Genomic DNA, 18,972 nt, shown 5'->3' with positions numbered 1-18,972 from the left:
TCTCAGAGGCTTGGATCAGAGGGGTGTCAGCTTTGTACAGACAGGCCCACAGTCAGGTGCTTTTGGCAGGAGGTAGAGGTGAGCGCTTCATGCTCACACGATCGGTCAGACAGGGTTGTCCTCTTGCCCCCTTTCTCTTTCTGTTCTATGCGGAGGCGATGAGCAGATTTTTGGTGTCACAGCAGGTTGGTTTTAGGGGCTTAGCACTCCCTATACGGGGAGATGAGCTTCTGGACGCTGAGTTTGCCGACGACTCAGCCTTGTACTTAGAGGGCCAGGAGGCCAATTTACACAGATGTGGGCAAGCTTTGGAGACCTTCTGCTGTGCATCGGGCGCATTGATCAACTGGAGAAAGACAGTGGCTTTCTCAGTTGGTAGTGCTCCTGTGCCAGATTGGATGCCAGGAGAGGGTTTCAGGTGGATTCCTCCAGGGACTGCAGTTCGGTACTTGGGTTGTCAGGTTGGTTTGGATTTGTCCCCCGAGCAGCAGATTGCTCCTCTTCTCCTGTCCACCAGGAGAAAGCTGTTACATTGGAGCTCAGCACGACTTTCGCTGGCTGGTAGAGTAGTAGTTGCCAACCAGGTGTTGTTGGCGACTATGTGGTACATCACTTCTTGCTGGATCTTCTCGAGTACTTGCATCAGCCAGGTAGAGAGGCTGATCAGGAACTTCCTTTGGTCAGGTCGCGACACTCAGATTGCCCGAGCCAAGGTGGCTTGGTCGGTCATCACACTTCCTTGTTCTCAGGGAGGGCTTGGGATCATTGATCCAGCACAGCAGAGCAGAGCCCTTCTTGGGAAGTTCGTCGTCAGAGGACTTCTTCCAGGCGAGGAGCTCTGGAAGGAGTTCTTGTTGCAGAGGCTTCGTGCCAGGGTGCCTCAGTCAGGAGGCCCTTGGCAACCTTCGACCAGATGGATCTTTACAGAGTTGCGCCGAGTTGGTTTGAGCAGGAGACTGGAGGACCGATTCGCAGTGAGTTTGCTTCGTTCTTTGGAGCTATTCCGGCGTGGCCTAGAGCAGCGACAGCCGACGTGCACGGAGGAGCGCCTACGGCAGCCCCTCGTCTGGAACCCCATGGTTAGCACTCAGAGAGGCCACTTGGTTGGGAGTAGGCCTCATGTTTCTTGGGGTCCCATGGCAGCAGGTCCTGCGCGCTCTCTAGGTGACTGGCTAGAGTTCACAGGTTTGTCAGAGGAGGTGCAGGTTGTCCAGCTACCGGGCATGAGAGGGGTTCAGAGCATGTGTCAGGACATCTCAGAGTCAGTTCCAGCTGATTGGCTCACGCCTCTCGAGCCAGTAGCACCCCGGTGGATGGGAGCCTTCACACGACTGGAGGTTCTCATTTCAGTCAGGGCTTGCTCAGAGACTGTCCCAGCCCTGTTCTTCGAGCTTCAGGGTGGGGGACGATTACAGAGAGTTGCAGTAGAGGCCCCGCAGGTAGCAGAGTGTTGTTTCCAAAGGATCCGAGTTGTGGGCATCTGTGGGAGGACTTGCGTCATAGACCCTGACCCAGCAGCTCTTGAGACAAGACACTGGAGGCTATGGGCTTGGGAGTGCTGTCCACTGGCACGAGTACAGTGGGACCCTGGTGAGTGGCTTTGGAGGGACCCTTTCTGTTCTGCAGACCGCCCAGGAGTCCCTTTCTTTCAGTACACTGTTCGGCTTGGACGTCATATACTTGCAGCACAGAGAGAGGCCCGCCTCGCTGTAGCACGTCATTGGCAGGAGGAGGGCCTCACAGTCGAGTTCTTGGCAGCCTTTTGGCAGAGGCTGTGGGACTCCAGACAGCCGAGGCGCGTCACTTTGTTTCAGTGGTGGCTGGTTGCACACAGAGCCAGAGCAGTAGGGAGTTGGCTTGTGCATAGTGGTCTCTCGGCCGCATGTGCAGCCTGTGACCAGTTGGTGGAGAGTCAGCGTCATTGTCTTTGGGACTGTCCCTCGACCCAGCAGGTGTGGCTACGAGTTCTTCGGCTGATGCCTACTCTCTCCACGGCTAGACAGTACACTTGGGGGGCAGCGGCTTGGTCCACTCTCACGGGCCCGGCACTTCAGTTTGAGCTATCTTCCACGAGCAGGATGATAGTGATACAGGGGGGGCGACCTACACTCCAGCTTGCTACAGAGCTTACTCCACAGGAGTGGTGCAGTGAGAGAGAGGAGTGTTGGGAGCTCATCAGTGGCCTGACACTTTGGTTCATATGACGGGCCTGTTGTTTCCGCATTTTTGAGGCTCGCTCTGTGCCACCAGCAGAGACTGTTCGTGACTTTTGGCTAGAGCTGATCCATACTCTCAGAGGACAGCTAGAGGGACTACAGGGCAGCTCCGACCGCATGCGGGAGCGCCGCGAGGCTTTCCTTCGACTCTGGAGCCCTGGGCCTTTCTACACCATTGTCCAGGGTGTGCTCAGATGGCACTACCGACCACCTGTGTGGCTCTTCCCTCCTCCCATCTCTTGATTTAGCCTCATTGTATATATGTTGTTCTTTCATTGGGAGAGTCTCCCCATCATGTTTGTTGTAACCCTCTCTTGCAGAGGTGGTTGTAGCCCTACGGGCAGTTTTCATTAACTAATAGAAGGATCTTTTTCTCGGAAAAAAAAAACTTCTTTGCGATCATTAAGTTGATCTGGAAAATTCTGAAGTTTCTTCAATACATGTTCCTGCTTTTTTATACATCCAGAAGAAATTGCTACTTCCAAAAAAGCTACCTGTGGTTGGCATAGCTCAATCTTTTTGAGGTTGAGAACTAATCCTGTCTTTTGTAGTTTCTGTATAAACAGGTGTAAGTGCTTTGTGTGACTTGCAATATCCTTGGAGTAGACTAGGATGTCATTGATGTAGAGAAGCAAAAATTCTTTGTAGTCGGCGAATAGGATTTCTATCCGTTCTTGACACAGAGATGATACTGGCTTCAAACCCATTGGAAGAACATTCCATTCATACATGCCTTGTGGTACCATAAAGCTAGATTTGTACCTGTCTTTAGGTTGAATTTTGAACTGCCAGAACCCACTCTTTAGATCAAATTTGGAGAATACCTTACAATCTTTAATTCTCCTTAACAACTTATCCTTTAATGGTAGAGGAAACCTCTTAGGTTCTAACCAATCATTGATTGGTTTATAGTTGACTACTAACCTCTTTCTTCCTCGCTTTTGTTCTGAATGATTGTTGACATAAAATGCTTGACATGCAAAAGCATTATTAGAGGGAGAAATCAAACCATCCTTGAGAAGTTGATTTATCTCTTCATTGCACATTCTTGTATCCTCTATAGACATTCCAGGATGTGTGGCTTTCAATCCTTTAGGTTGAGGTTCTCTAGGAAGAGAAATCCAATATTCCTCAAGGGATTGTCGCTAGTCTGCTCAGCTAGTTGGGCGGCTATCAGCTCAAGATCAGAGTAACCTGCATTCTTGCATTTCCCAGAGCAAGTTTGCATGAGACAATTTTATTAATTCTTCCACGAGAATTATCAGCATAAGAGACTGTAATTCCGTAGGGAGGCAGTTGAATCAATTGTTGGGGGACTAAGGCGTGATTGATATATAAAAACTCCTGATCCTAACTCCCAAAGTGGATCCAGATGAAATGATTGTTGCTGAGGAAACTTGACCCAAGCTTTAGAGTAGAAGGCTCGATTATATTTTGGATTAAATGCAATGATGGTGCAACCATTTAAATTTCGTTCAGGAACCCATTCAGAAATGGGTTCAGTGGCAACCTGTGCTAGGGCAACCATATCGGATAAATGGTTAGCAATTCCAAATAGATGGTCAAGTTTGGCTTCGACAGCTGCTAGTTGAGATTCCATAGATCGAAACTGTTGATGCAGTTGATGACATTTGATATTTACTTGTTGAATAGCGTCGAGGATGGCTTTATCATTCTTACTGCAGATTTGAATGTATTCAGAGGCCTCATTCGTAAAGTGACAGTGTGAAGTTGAAGCCTGATTCTGCTTTTTATTTGGTTTCCAAAAACCTTCTTCAACTCTATGGTGGGGCTGTGAGGGCTGTGATGTCTGTGAAGGCTGCGGCCTTGGATGCATAAATCTCTTCCATTCGTCTTGTTGAGCAATAGAAGTGGCATGTTCTACCATGTTTCTAAACAAGGGCAAAGGAATATACCTTTGTTGCTCCTTTCTTGAGAGATTTATCTTCAGTGGTGGTTGTTGGCTTTTCCATGATTCTGTTTCGTTAGAAGAACTAGGACTAGACTCAGAGCTAGGAGAAGCATACCTTTTTTGCTTAGGAAATGAAAAAGGTTTTCTCACCATATTGTTAAGTCTGGGTTGACTATCATCAGAAAATTTTGGTCCTTCAAAATGATCAGCAGAAACTGATTCACTTGTAGAATTGTCAGATGATTGTTCTTCATCAGAATCATACTCAGTATATTCAGCAATAGGGATATCTTTTGTTTGCAAAACATTGTAGTAGATTACCTCATATTCATAGTTATCCCTAAGCATTGCATTTCCATTTTTTTTTTCGCTGAGAACATTCTGGAGCAGTATGCCCTGGTTTGTTACAGATGTAGCACCTTACGTGTTTTCTTTCGTCTTTGCTGAGTTTTCGCTTCCTTCGTGCTTCCTTGAATTTCTTACCGTACTTGTTTTTGTGATGTTTAATCTTGCAGTCGCACTTTGTTTTGTCTCTGCCTTTGTCTCTTTATCACAGAAACTGAAGTTGAATCCTCTTACATGCTTGATTTCTTTTTTAATCCTTATCCTAGCATATTCAAGGTCAGTAACTTCATCGACAAAAGAATTGATTTGTGTTAGAGAAAAATTTTCATCAAGGTGCAAACCAGTTGCTTTGATTCTTTCTTTCACTAGATTTGCAAATGACTCAGGGAATGAGTTGATGTAATGCTGTTTGTATTCAGCTTTGAAATACCCACCTGGAAATTGATACATCAATTGTGTCGTGTTGTTGGTATTTCTTAATCTGAATCAGATCACATAGTTTTCTTCAAAAAAATGCTTCTTTGTTTCTTTCCTGTATTTTGTTGGTTGACCCCAAAAATTGTATGACCATTGCTGCAAAGAACAGTGAAATTACATTATCGAAATTTTCACCGCCATCGGGTCCTCCTTGCATAATAGAGGCTTTGCTATCTGTGCTAAGGTCATCCCACCAAGCTCGCAGCATTCCTTGAAATCCAGCTATTATCATCGACACCTATTGTCTTTGTGTAAGATAATAAGCAAAATTGTAGATAAACTCAAAAACCTTCCATACTTGTTCTTGAGTGAGCCCACCAATATCAAGAATAGTCATGTCTCTAATGTTTGTAATACCTTTCAGAGTTGTTGTAGAAGAAGATGAAGGCGTTTCAACTTTTATTTCATCCGTTTCCATCTTGATTAGATTCATCTTCGTGACTTCTTCTTCAGAACTGATATCTAACTCATTATCTGAAGACTCATCTGGGGCTGGAAATATCTAAAGAAGGAGGATATCCAATTCATCCAAATCTTCTTCTTCATATTCCACACAATTGTCATCTTGAAAGACTATTTAGTTAGAATCTTCTAGTAATATTGTTCTAACTACTTCACTTATCTGTTGCCGTCGTTGCTAGTTTTGCACATGAGCATTTACTCCCTATCTTTGATAGGGGTTAAATCCATCTCGAACATCTTCGTCTGCAATGCGTGACATTTCTGGTGGAAAGTGTGTTACTGACTCAATCACTGGTTCGTGAAGGACAGCAGAGAACATCCTTGGGAAATCTTTATGATTAGGGCTACCACCAAAACTGATTACTTGCAGTAAATTTGCTTGTTGTTCCTTAGTGATTTTTTCTTTACCTTTTTTATCAAGAGGAAATACCCCCTGGCGAAAAAAACTAGGAGGAGGAGACTGAGAAAGAAGAGATAGTTTGGACAGCGCCTGATATTGGAGTACAACAATTTCCTTTAAGGCATTGGTATGCCAGTTGGAGGTGGACTCCAAGGGTTGAAGACGGGCATTTGGTGCTGGTAGAATATAGGAGAGACTATACGAAAGTTCCTTTTCTTCGATAGCTCTCTTGGTCAATTGATCAATTCCATTAGCAACAAACTCAGATGTAATAATTCTATTGTAGAGTTTACATCTAAACAACCCTTCATAATCCTTGTAAGTCTCTGGATGTATACAAGCCAGAGGTGCAGGATTCTATCTTCGATGAGAGGTGGAGGCAGAAGAATAGCTCAAGGCCCGAGAGTCAGGTTCAGTGAATGGCATCTGGTAGACAGGTTTTGCCAAGACAGAAGCAATTTCTTTCTTAGATCTAGATCGACTTGGGACCTTGTATTGATCAGTGGATCCAAGTTGTTGAATATTCAACGGCACTGGTTGCTGAACTTCATTTAGCAGCGTTTTAGAAATATTTAGTTTCCATTCGGAGGGAAACTCCACTTCTTGCCAGTTCACCATTTCAGGTAAAGTTCCTTGAGTGGTATTATCCACTTTCATGACAATATTTTGTCCTTTGGTCTGAGATGCAGCTTCTCTCAGGTAACCAAAGTTATACACAGAGGGAAGACAAGTGTTGACAGTTTCAATTTTTCATCTATAAGCTATTCGCAAATGATTGGAACTATGCTTTGGATCTAGGCCATGAATTTTGATCAATAGAGAGATAACTTCATCAAAATATTTATCAGTAAGGCTGCAAGGGAAGTTTGGAAAGCATTCAATGTATATAGGACCATTGGATAGGCTACCCTGCAGAATGCTGATGGTTTGATCGGGAAGATTTCTGTGGCTAGTATCTAACAAGACTCCAATGCAAGAAACATTAAGACCTTTTCGAAACAAGGGTATTATACTAACAATTATATATCCGATATGTGACCTTTTCTTAATGCCCTGTTTCTAAACTCAAAAAGCTCATCAAAGAGATGGATAATGTGATTATCAGAATCACTATCCCTAATTGTTAACTTTCCATGAGTTTCATGATACAGTGTATTAGCAGAGAGGTCAAATACCTTATTGTGTTTGTACACTTGTACAGTAGAAATCTTCGGTAGACTCTATTTTCCAGAGGGACTGGTTTCTTCTAGTTCAACATTGTCAGATAATAGCTTCTTGAAAGAAGATATGATCATCGCCATGTTGAGTAATGAATTATGCCTAAGAGATGACTAGCTATCTAGGGTGTCAATGGATTGCAGATATGCAGAGCACTAGATCGTGGCGTAAGAGGAGTCTGAAAGAGCTGTTGATGTCTATGTCTAAGCGGCACCAAGCCTAGTGACGGCGACGAAATAGCGAAGGAAGCTCCAACCACAAAGTCTAGGCAATCCTCACGAGCACTCAGAGTTTACTAGTGATATCTCACACGGTTAATCATAATCAATAAGCACGAATGGCTCCAATACCAATTTAGGGCGGAAGCAAGAAGCACAGAGTAATGACAGAGTAACAATGGATGCACAAGAGAGAAGCCACTCCACTCCACTCCTTTCTCACAGATTGGCTAGAATGGAATAGTGTTGAAATGGGAATTCCTAAAATGAACTTGTTAGATGTACTCTCGCATGTGTCGAAAAATATGAAGTGACTGGAGCATTTTATCTGTTTGACTTTACAAGTGATGTGAATGTGATAGTAACGAGATTTAGTAGATCAAGACATCCGTGAAAAGATCAACACAGTTTGGATGTGATTGCTAAATTAGTCACAATGATTATGTTTGTCATCGAAGATCTCGACAGGGATGATGATGTGAATGTAATATGGTTGTTCAATATCTGTTGTCTTTGTGCTAGTGCTGGATGTCTGTAGTCTGGTGCATCACTACATAGAGTCATGGTCTACTGCGGTAGTTTTTGTCTTTTGTCTGTTTTGCAAGCGTAATCGAGGGCGCTTACTCTTCTTTCAAGAGGGAGGTATGTCACAAGTTAGATGATGTGGCACTAATGGCCCCTTTCATGACCATCGATGGAGGCGGGATCTAAATGCACAAAAAGTCCACACCCAAGTGAGAAATCAACTCGGCTAATGTGGTAGGCCGTACAACAACTCATTCGACACTGAATTTGGTGCCATACCCTACTAAGAGCCACTTCGTGCAGGCTAACAGAGCTTCAAAGATCAAAGGCACTCTCGAAGGAGCTTCAAAGGAACCTTGAGTAAAGTCAGGGCAAAGGGGAAAAGAGGCATTCCCATTGCCTTCTAGTGTGAAGGGTGACTTCACTCAAGGTGAAGAGGTACTTCACATAGAAGCTATCAAAGGGAAATCTCTCTCTCTCTCTCTCTCCCTCTCTCTCTCTCTCTCTCTCTCTCATTGATTAAATTTCAAAAATTTGCAACCAAGCACAATTTCATTGAAATGTATATTCCATATTTATCACCATTTTTGTAATTGTGCTTTTGTAAGAGTTTAGACACTGGCTTTGGGAAAGTCTCCTGAGCTAAGATCCCTCTAATTTGCACAAATGGAAGAGAAGGGGATTAGGAAGTTCAATGGGGACGGGTTTAACACGTGGTAGACTAAATTAAAGGGTTCCCTAATGAAGAAAGGGTTGTGGGGAATAGTAATCCAACACTTCGCAATCCCTCTTCTAGTGATGGGGCACAACTGCAAACACGGGCTTTGAGAGCACAGAACCAAGCAAAGGATGAGCAAGCACTAGGAATTATAATCACGTCACTACATGAAACCTCACCAGTTACATGGGAAGCCCTAGAGAAATATTTCAGAGCTAGAAGAAAGAAAAGCAGGGTAAGTTTGAAGAAGGATCTCTTATTCACCAAGTATAATAGTGCTTGATGATCCACAAAGAACACAAACTTATTAACGAGAAGGTAGTATCTACATTTTTTTATAGCATAGACCATTCCTAGTTCTTCTCTCTTTGCGATCGTGTAATTCTTTTTTGCACTATTAAGCTATCTTAACGTAGATGGAAAAATCCATGTTTTTCTCTCGAAGTTGCACTAAAATGCATCCTATAGCATATGTTGATGCATTGACGTGGACATGGAATATCTTCGTGCAATCAGGAGCTTTCAAAATTGGAGCAGAAATTAACCTCTACTTCAACAACTAGAATGCTTCTTCGCACTTGTCGGTCCACTCAAATTTATATAACAAGGCAGGGAGCACTCACATGTTGCAGAGTCAGTTGGGGCGCCAAGACAAATTCCTTCTATCCACGAATAGGTGGTTAGGACGCCAATTCCAGAGGCTTTTCCAGTTCAGCCAGCCACCTTTCAGAGTCTAAATGTTTCATTTAATGGAAAGGGAACTAATTTCCAGGCTATGCAACTCCTTTTTTGCACGAAAAGCCAAGAAGCGTGTACCCTGATACCTGGGAACTAGCTCGCGTCTCGCCATCGCTATCTCCTCCAGCCCGCCAACCCTCGATCCCCTCCTCACGCTGCTATCGGCAACCCGCCACCCCCCCTCTCTCGCCTCGTGCTACCTGCAGCATCTCGTCAGCCTCCCCTCCCTCACGTCGCACTGCCTACAGCAACCCGCCAGATCTCCCCTCGCTTGACTCGCGCTCCTCTCACTTTGCTCACCCGTCCCCTTCTTCCTCTTCGTGTCGTCCCTCCCTGCTCATCCCCCCTCCCCCCAACGTTTCCTGGACAGCTCCCCTAAGCTCGTCTTTTGATGGTATCTCCCAGCGGCTTGGTCTGGCCCCTGTCGCTTCACCTCCCATTCATTGACACCCTCGACCACCTTCTTAGTAGCAGACACAGATAGAGGATTTTGCTCCGCCACAGAGGGACTCCACTGCAGCCCCCTCGCCTGACCCCGCAAAACCCACCATCCGACTTGCTCTTTCATCGACAGAGCAAGCGAGCTTAGAGACACAGGTGGCGCGCCTTCAGGCCACCTCTATTATCTGCAAGAATCTCGGCACCAGACCCAACAGGGGGGAGGTGCGCGATCTCCTTTAGGCCCGCCTGCTTGCAGAGGTGGACAAGATCCTCGATGTTCAGCTTCTCGGACGAGGCTACTACTAGATAGAGTTTGAGACTCCCGACATGGCGTCCAAGGTCATTGCGATGAGCTCCCTGCCATCTTAGCAGTTCGAGCACACTTTCGAAAGTGGCGCCACGGTTTCGATCCAGCTACCGACGTTCTTATCGAAGAGGCAGACTTGCCCATCCCTGTCTGCTTCCCTGGTCTGCGGAGGGAGTACCTTCCGCTCCTTTCGAGGATAGGCTGAGCGATTGGGACTGTCTTGGAGACACCTCGCTTGGCAGCCTGTGTAGCTGCCAAAGCGGCCGGCATCCCCACAGTATGTGTTCTGGTTCGGAACACCCACACTCTTCCGAAGGTCATCCTACTACCTCGGGTGAGTGGAGGTTGGTTCCATCAGAGCGTGGAGTATTCGGGCCTCCCGAATCAGTGTTTCATTTGTAGACAGATGGGCCATTTGGCAAAGGCCTGTCCTCGCAAGAGACCTCGACCACAGCGCATGCGCAGCGTCCCAAGGCTGAGCATGCCCAACAGCCAGATACACAGGATGCAGAGGTTGGTACCTCGATTGAGACCAGCACAGACAATTGACGGTTGGCAGCAGGTGCGTGACCGTCATTGACAGGGGCGGCCTCGCCCCATTGGTCCCCCTGGTGGCCGACCTTCTGCATCTCTCAACAGCACTGGGTTCCGATTGGGAACCATTTTGACTCCTTTAGCAGGACCCGCCAGAGCAGGCCCCCACTTCAGTTCCTCTACCTTCACTCCACCTCCCTCAGACGCTGCCACTCCGCCTCCTCCCCCTCCCCCACCTCCACCTCCACCTCCTGTCCCTCCTCTCTACCCGGTGGATCCCACAACCTCATCTCCCGACCCCTCCTACACTCCTCCTTAGAGGCAAGGGACTGGACATGCGTTTGTCGTGAGGCGTTCTCTTGATAGTGCTTTCGCTACAAGCTGTGTGGCTCGAGAGGGACATCCCCACTTGAGGCCGCCTGTTTTGGTGCAGACTTCTCCTATTGCAGCAGTCCCTAGGGGTTTGACTAGCTTTGACATTCGCAGACGCTGGGACTTCTTCAACTACAACTTTACACGGTTCTTGGGTGACTCTTCTCTTGACCTGGAGGAGGCTTGCTTTCGAGTCCACATCCTCTTTCTTGCAGCTAGAGACATTGAGGCTTTCGACACAACCGTGGGTTTCTCCTTTCCGTTATGCGGTAGGGATCCCACAGAGTGGACCCAGCACACAGTCCTTGATTGGCTCCAGATTCAAGCTACTCAGCTCTCACACCACACAGGGGACTTAGGGGTGACAGATCTAGTGCAGACACTTTGGCCTCTTGCGTAGTTCAGTGTGATGCCTCCGGATACAGCGGGTTGCCAGCACATTGTGGTGCATTTGTTTGCTGACACTCAGAGCCCTCGTTGTTATACATTTGTACATGAGGATTCTTGGACAGAGGATGTAGCCCTTCGGGATGCACGCTTGGCTTGGGCCTGGGTGGGACAGTCACTCCTTTCGCGTTTGTCTAGAGGTCTTTCGAATGCAGATTACTCCCCATCCAAACCGGCCTCAAAGATAGCGAGGTTGGTTGCTGTTGCAACATCTGTTTCTCTCACTGACTCCATGAGGATCATCTCATGGAATGTGCAGGGATTAGGAGGGGCCCTAGTTTCAGCATCAGAGGGGTTTGCTGCGTCAGGAGCTGTAGAGATTCCTTGTGGGTGGTGAGATTGACACAGTAACACGGAACGGGCGGAACGGGGGCATTTCGTTCCATAACGGCGTTCCGAGCAAGGCCGGCCGGAGAAACGGCTACGGGAACGGGCGGACGTTCCGGTTCCGGAACGTAACAGCGGAACGGCGTTCCAGCAGGGCAGAACGGGACGGAACGGTTCGGAACGGCCGGACGGAACGTCTGGCGGCAGTTTTTAAAATTCAAATTTGGGTGGCAGTTTTTAAATTTCAAAAACAGGCGGCAGTTTTTGGAGCGCCCACTCATGGGATGGTTCACACTAGAGGTGTGTGTGTGTTTGGGGGGGGGGGGGGGGGGGGGGGGTCTTCACTATTTTCTCCTATAAAAGCTAATGCACACCCCTCACAATTTCATAGCCCTCACTCTCCCGCATTGCTACTTGAGTCTTGAAGCGCCACTCTCTCCCTCTCACCCTCCCTCTCAAGCTTGAAGCTTGAAGCCACCCTCTCACACCCTCTCTCAAGCTTGAAGCTTCAAGCCTCTCTCACCCTCTCTCTCAAGCTCGAAGCCACAAGCTCTCAAGGTTGAAGCTTCATCCCTCTCGCAACTTGCAAGTTCCATTCCAATTTCCTTCATTGCATCCCTCTCTCAAGCTCCATCCCTCTCTCAACTTTCAAGCTCCATCCCTCCATCTCTCTCTTAAGTTTCAAGCCTCAAGTCTCAAGCGCCATCAACATGGCACAAGCTTCCGCATCAAATGAAGGTCCCTCGGTTGGTAAGAGAGGAAAGAAGGATGAGCCTTCATGGTGGGATGAGGTGCACTCCGAAGTCTTGGGCAAAGAAGGCGGTGCAAGATCATGGACGTGCAAACTATGTGGATTTCAACGCAAATCCGGGACAAGCAAGGTTCGAGCACATCTCCTTCACATAGTGGGGGAGCAAGTGAAACTTTGCATTAATGTGACGGCCGAGAAGAAGGAGCTTGAGATCAAGGATGCCATCATAAGAGCCAAAGCAAATGATCGACCCAAGCGGAAAGCCATTGACCCCAATCACTTGGTTTTTCCTTCTTCTACCACTCATTCGCACGCTTCCGTTGGAGGTAGTAGTGCGGCGGCTCAATCATCATTTCAAACGAGCACTCCCTCTCATCCCACCCATCGTCAACAAACTCTAGATTCGTCATGGGATCCCAAAAAGAAGGAGGATGTGGATGCCGCCGTTGCCCGCTTTTTTTATCACGATCATATCCCTTTCATAAAGGCTCGGTAAGTTCCAAGTTCTCAATGCTCTTTCATATCATGACCATAACTAGTATGTTTGTTTTTCAATCTACATTGTCTTCTCTTTTGACCTTTGTGACATGTACATTGTATAGGTCGGACTACTTCAAGGCAATGTGCACAAGGATTGGGGATTACGGGCCACGCTACGTGCCACCCACTTCAGAGGCCCTCCGTACTACTCTTCTTGATAGAGAGAAGGCCGTTGTGGAGATGGCAGCCGTAAACATGAAGCGACAATGGGCCAAGTATGGAGTGACACTCATTGCAGATGGATGGAGCGACACAAGGAGGAGATCCATTCATGGGCTTGTGGCTTATTGCAAGGGAGAGATGTACTTTGCCCACTCACATGACGCCACAGAAACAGGGAAATCCGCCGATGTGCTTGCTGGAGAGTGGGCGTCTGCCATAGAGATCATTGGCCCAGAGATGGTGTTGCAGCTTGTCACGGATGGGGAGGCATCAAACAGGGCAGCCGGCGCCATTTTGGAGGGCATGTATCCCCGCATCAAAGTGTCATTTTGTATGGCACATTGTCTCAATAACCTTTTAAAGGATATAGGGCGCCTACCTTGGATTGAGCCTCTCATTACAAGTGCGTCCAAGATAGTGTCCTTCATCAACAATCACAATCTCCTTCGTGTTGCATTCTTGAAGCCGTCAGGGGGTAAGGTTCTCTTGAAGTATTGCGAGACCCGCTTTGCCTACAACTACCTAATGGTTCATCGCCTATGCGAATGTCAGAGTGCAGTGCGGCAGACCCTCATCAGTACGGAGTATACTTCCTCATCCTACGCAGGTTCAGTCGCAGGGATCTTATGTGCAAGCAAGTCAGAGGATCCCCAGTTTTGGGAGTCACTGAAGACTATAGACCAAATGGTACAGCCGGTACTCCACTTGCTTCGAGTAGTTGATGGCATGCAACCTTGCATTGGCAAGGTTTATGAGGCCATGGATCGCATGGTGGAGGCCCTCCAAACACTTGAGCCAAATGCAGATAGGTTTGAGGAGATTAGCTTGCTTTGTCAGAGCAGATGGGACGCCTATGCTTCCCCTTTCCATGGTGCGGCTTTTGTGCTGGATCCAGAGTTTCAAGGTGCAGGACAGGAGCATGATGGGGAGGTGACCAAGCAATGGAACGAGATCTTGACCATGTTTCACCCTGATCGAGAAGAGCGCCGCAAAATCAAGGATCAACTTGCTATGTACAGGGATATGCGAGGATCATTTGGGCTTGCCGATGCCCAAGTTGATCGCACCAAGATCTCCTCAGTTTTGTGGTGGCAGGACTATGGCTCAGATGGGCCAGAGCTTCAGAGACTAGCTATCCGCATCCTCAGCCAAGCGGTTAGCTCCTCTTGCTTGGAGCAATTGTGGAGTGTTTATAGCCACGTTGCATCCAGGAAGAGAAACCGACTTGCAGTGGAGAAAGCAAATGATCTTGTATTTGTGAGTGCAAACTTGCGTATGCTTTGCAAGTCGGCATCCAAAGTATCAGATCCCTTTCTACAGTGGGAGATGGAGGCAGAGGCGGAGATACTTGGGGAGGGTGGATCTACAGAGGTTTTACATGAAGTGGATGATGCGGACGAGCCTGTTGGGGATGAGGATTGGGATGACATTCATGATCTCCATGACACCACTACAGATTGGCAGGCTGGCTCTTCTGCCACTGGTCCTTGAGCCTTGGCCCTTGACATGTTTCCATTATGGCATTTTGGCATCTATGTATTGAGCTCTTGAGTCCATAGTGGCTAGTCTTTACTCTTGAGCCTCGACTCTTATCTTTTCTCAGTGCTTACCTTTTTGTAGTGCCTTGGCTGGCCTTATAAGCCACACTTGAATTTATACTATATAGTCATAGTCTTTTAAGTTTTTAATCCGTCTTTCTGTCTATTCAACTTTATTGAGCTCTTCAATCTTTACACTTCCTAGATAATGTTATTTGTGATGCACTTAGTATGTTATGAGGTGTCTACAACCCCGGTAAATTGAATTTACATCCGCAACCACTAACGCGCATCGCGCACAAGCGACATGTTGAAACTTAAAACATGCTTGAACATGATTCTAATTGTCCAAGTAGGTGTTAGAAGCTTGGCTTATAGTTGTTTCCTAACTTATAGGCTGTTTTGAGGCTAATTTCAGCGTTTTTTGGTGGACCGTTCCGGCGTTCCCGTTCCGGTCCCCGCCTATACGTTCCGGTACCGTTTCGAAGCCCCCCGTTCCCGTTCCCCGTTCCCGTTCCAAGTAACTTTGGAGATTGACATTCTTATGCTACAAGAGCATCATCTTTGTGAGATCCTCATTAGATGGTGTGGTCAGATTTTGCGTGGTCGCTATGAGACATTTTGGTCAGCTGCATTTGGACCTAGAGGCATCCAGGGAGGGGTATGTATGACTATTGCGGATTCTTTGTAGCAGGCCATATTGGGCAGAGGGATTATTGTGCGAGACAGGGCTCAATGGATTACTATGCAGGTTCAGGGTTGCCTCATGGGCTTCTTGAACATCTATGCACCCAGTGTGGCGAGTGCACGTGCAGAGTTTTGGTCTCGTATTGTTGAGTCTCTGCCGCAGGTAGAGCAATGGTGCATTGGGGGTGACTTCAACATGTTGGAGGACCCCTTTGACAGGATTGGAGGTAGCTTGGGAGAGGTCATGTATGACTGCGGGTTTCAGATGTGTGGCAGCATTCTAGCTTTGTGAGGCCCCAGACAGCCTGGCCTTCTCTCACTCGGACCGCAGATTGGGAGGAGTGAATCTATCTCGAATAGATCGCTTCTACACTAGTGACCTCTTCTGTGACTTGGGTGGGAGAGTTTGCATTCTGGCTGGGACTTCTTTTTCGGACCATGCACCAGTGATCCTCACAGCGATAGATAGACAAAGGAGGGGGAGCACGATGTTACATATCCTTGAGAGGGTTTTGCTGGACTCTGTGCTCAGAGAGCGAGTGGTGGCTCTTTGGACAGAGGGCTTAGACATGCAGGACTCTCCTGCTCAAAGAGTGGCCTCTGGACTTGCTCAGCTTAGTCGTGGCTTTTGCTTCAGGAGTCCATGGCCGGCCTGGCTGCAGGGAGAGAGGAGCAGCAGCGTCTCTGACGGGGCGTTGCTTCCTTGTAGAGGATGCAAGAGCAGCATCCAGACAGTCCTTGGTTAAAGGAGCAGTTGCAACAGGCTTGCCAGGAGCTTGCCAGCACAGAGGAGAGGCGTCATGAGTTTGCTTTCCATTGATAGGCATCTCAGTGGACCCAAGGGGGTGACAGTGAGACAAGGGCTTTCTTTGAGACAATGGGATCCCGACATACGCATGACAGCAAAGCCTCAGTCAGAGCGTCAAGATGCATGTAGAAAGTAGGTTTGGGCACAGATTCATTGTCTCTTGACTATGGAGATGTGCCAGAGGCTTGAGCTGCCTCTTCAGCTAGAAGAGCTCCACGTGGCCCTCGGAGCACTTCCCCGTGGTAGCTATCCAGGTGAGGATGGTTTGACTCCCAGCTTTTTCTTAGAGTACTGGGACTTGCTTGGCTCAGATCCTTGCAGCGCTTTTCCGTACATCCTGCACACAGGAGAGATGCCTGACAGCATGAGTGAAGATCTGATTTACCTCATTCCCAAGGAGGGTGGCTCCTTCGATGAGATTCGACAATGGCGGCCCATCACCATCCTCAACCAGCCTACAAAATTCTGGCCAATGCTCTGAGTTTGAGGATTCAGCCACTTCTAGAGAGCATTATACATGGGACACAGACAGGGCTGCCCTCTTGCCCCCTTCCTCTTTTTGTTCTATGCTGAGGCAATGAGCAGATTTTTGGTTTCACAGCAGGTTGGTCTATGTGGCTTAGCGCTCCCTGTTCGGGGCGACGAGCTACTGGATGCTGAGTTTGCTGACGATTCAGCTTTGTACGTGGAGGGCCAAGAGGCCAACCTTCACAGGTGTGAGCAGGCTCTTGAGACCTTTTGTTGTGCATCAGGCGCACGGATCAATGGGAGAAAGACAATGGCTTTCTCGGTTGGTAGTGCTCCTAGCCTGGTTGGCTGCCAGGTGAGGGTTTCAGATGGATCTCCCAAGGGATTGCAGTACTTGGGCTGTCAGGTTGGTTTGGACTTGTCTCCTGAGCAGCAGATTGCTCCCCTCCTCCTGTCTATCAAGAGGAAGCTGCTACATTGGAGCTCCGCACGACTTTCTTTGGCAGGCAGAGTTGTAGTGGCCAACCAGGTGTTGTTGGCTACTATGTTGTACATCACATCTTGTTGGATCTTTTCGAGTTCTTGCATCAGCCAGGTAGAGAGGTTTATCAGGAATTTCCTTTGGTCAGGCACGACACTCAGATACCTCGGGCCAAAGTGGCTTGGCAGGTCATCACTCTTCCTTGTTCTCAGGGGGGATTGGGGTTAATAGACCTAGCAGAGCAAAGCAGAGCCCTTCTTAGGAAGTTCGTTGTCAGAGGATTACTTCACGGGAGGAGCCCTAGAAGGAGTTTTTGCTTCTGCAGCTTAGTGCTAGAGTGCCTCAGGCTGGAGGCCCTTGGAGACCTTCGACCAGATGGATTTTCACAGAGATGCGCAGAGTTGGCCTGAGTAGGAGAATGGAGGACCGTTTTGCTATGAGTCTGCTCCACTCCTGGGAGCATTTGAGGAGAGGCCTGGAGCAGCACCAGCCTACTTGCACGGAGGAGCGTATGCGACAGTCCCTTGTTTGGAGCCCCATGGTTAGCACTCAGAGAGGCCATGTTTCTTGGGGTCCCATGGCAGAGGGTCCAACACGCACCTTAGGTGACTGGTTACAGTTCTCAGGCTTGTCAGAGGAGCTTCAGAGCATCCCGCTACAGGGCATGAGAGGGGTGTAGAGCATGTGTCACGACATCACAGAGGCAGTACCAGCTAAGTGACTCACATCTCTCGAGTCAGTAGCGCACAAATGGATGGGGGCCTTCACGCGACTTAAGGTCCTCATCGCAGTTCGGGCTTGTTCAGAGACTGTACCTTCCCTGTTTTTCGAGCTACAGGGTGAGGGTCGTTTACATCAAGTTCGAGTTGAGGCCCCACAGGAGGTTGCAAAGTGCTGCTTTCAGAGGATCAGAGTTGTGGGCATCTGTGGGAGGACTTGTGTCATAGATCCTGACCTAGCAGTTCTTGAGATTGCTGGCCATGGGAGGCTATGGGCTTGGGAGAGCTGCCCACTGGCACGAGTGCAGTGGAATCCTGGAGAGTGGTTTTGGTTGGACCCTTTCGCCTCAGCCGACCATGAAGGTGTCCCTTTCTTTCAGTACACTGCTCGACTGGGACGTCACATACTGGCAGCACGGAGAGAGGCTCGTCCTGCTGCAGCACCTCATTCGCAGGAGGAGGATCTCACAGCTGATTTCTTGTCAGCTTTTTGGGCGAGGTTGTGGGACGCAAGACAGCCGCGGCGAGTCACTTTGTTCCAGTGGCTGGTTGTACATAGAGCTATAGCAATGGGGAACTGGCTGGTACAAAGTGGTCTCTCGGCAGCATGTGCAGCTTGTGGTCATCGTGGAGAGTCAGCGTCATTGTCTTTGGGACTGTCCTATGGCACAAGAGGTTTGGCTTCGTGTCCTTCGGCTGATGCCAGCTTTTTCCACAGCACGACAATACACTTGGGGGGACAACTGCTTGGTCCACTTTCACAGGTCCGGCACTATAGTTTGAGCTATCCTCCACCAACAGGATGATAGTGATCCAGGGGGGTCGACCTACACTCCAGCTATAACCAGCCTGTACAACGTAGAGGGCGGTACTATTTCAATTACCTGTTAACTTTACACAGAGCATTGAGAAGGGAAGAGAACACAGTTGCGTCCAGCGACTAGAATGTCACTGCGCACACGAGACCGACACCCTGTAGGCCCCAAAGACTGGCGCCCCTTTCGGTATTTCTTTATTCAAATTAAGGTAGACGATCCGACCACTTAGCACAAGCTTTCACACAGCTGTCCAAACCTGGCGAGGGCTGAAAACGCAGGTTTTCGACCGGATTTCGACAGCATAATGGCGCAAAAACCCCTATAGGTCAAAAACACCTGTCTA

The 18,972-nt window shown here is 48.1% G+C and overlaps 2 protein-coding genes across 3 annotated transcripts in view; both read left to right on the top strand.

Annotated features, from left to right (window-relative positions):
* Positions 1-18,972, top strand: part of LOC147446924 (uncharacterized) — a 198,953-nt gene that overhangs the window by 164,297 nt on the left and 15,684 nt on the right. The gene's annotated exons all lie outside the window — the stretch shown is intronic.
* Positions 12,586-14,821, top strand: LOC147446925 (uncharacterized). The gene has a single exon (XM_086524212.1). The coding sequence runs from the start codon at positions 12,817-12,819 to the stop codon at positions 14,599-14,601; it is 1,785 nt and encodes a 594-aa protein (XP_086380338.1). The 5' UTR covers positions 12,586-12,816; the 3' UTR covers positions 14,602-14,821.

This window comes from Adiantum capillus-veneris, chromosome 11 (genome assembly GCF_014529385.1).
Source record: "Adiantum capillus-veneris isolate H3 chromosome 11, ASM1452938v2, whole genome shotgun sequence".
NCBI classification, from domain to species: Eukaryota; Viridiplantae; Streptophyta; class Polypodiopsida; order Polypodiales; family Pteridaceae; genus Adiantum; species Adiantum capillus-veneris.
Note: the sequence above shows the minus strand (reverse complement) of the source record. Positions and strands in the feature narration are given on the sequence as shown.

Coding starts and splice junctions, on each gene's coding strand:
- LOC147446925 (XM_086524212.1), top strand. CDS start 12,817: ATGGGATCCCAAAAAGAAGGAGGATGTGGATGCCGCCGTTGCCCGCTT.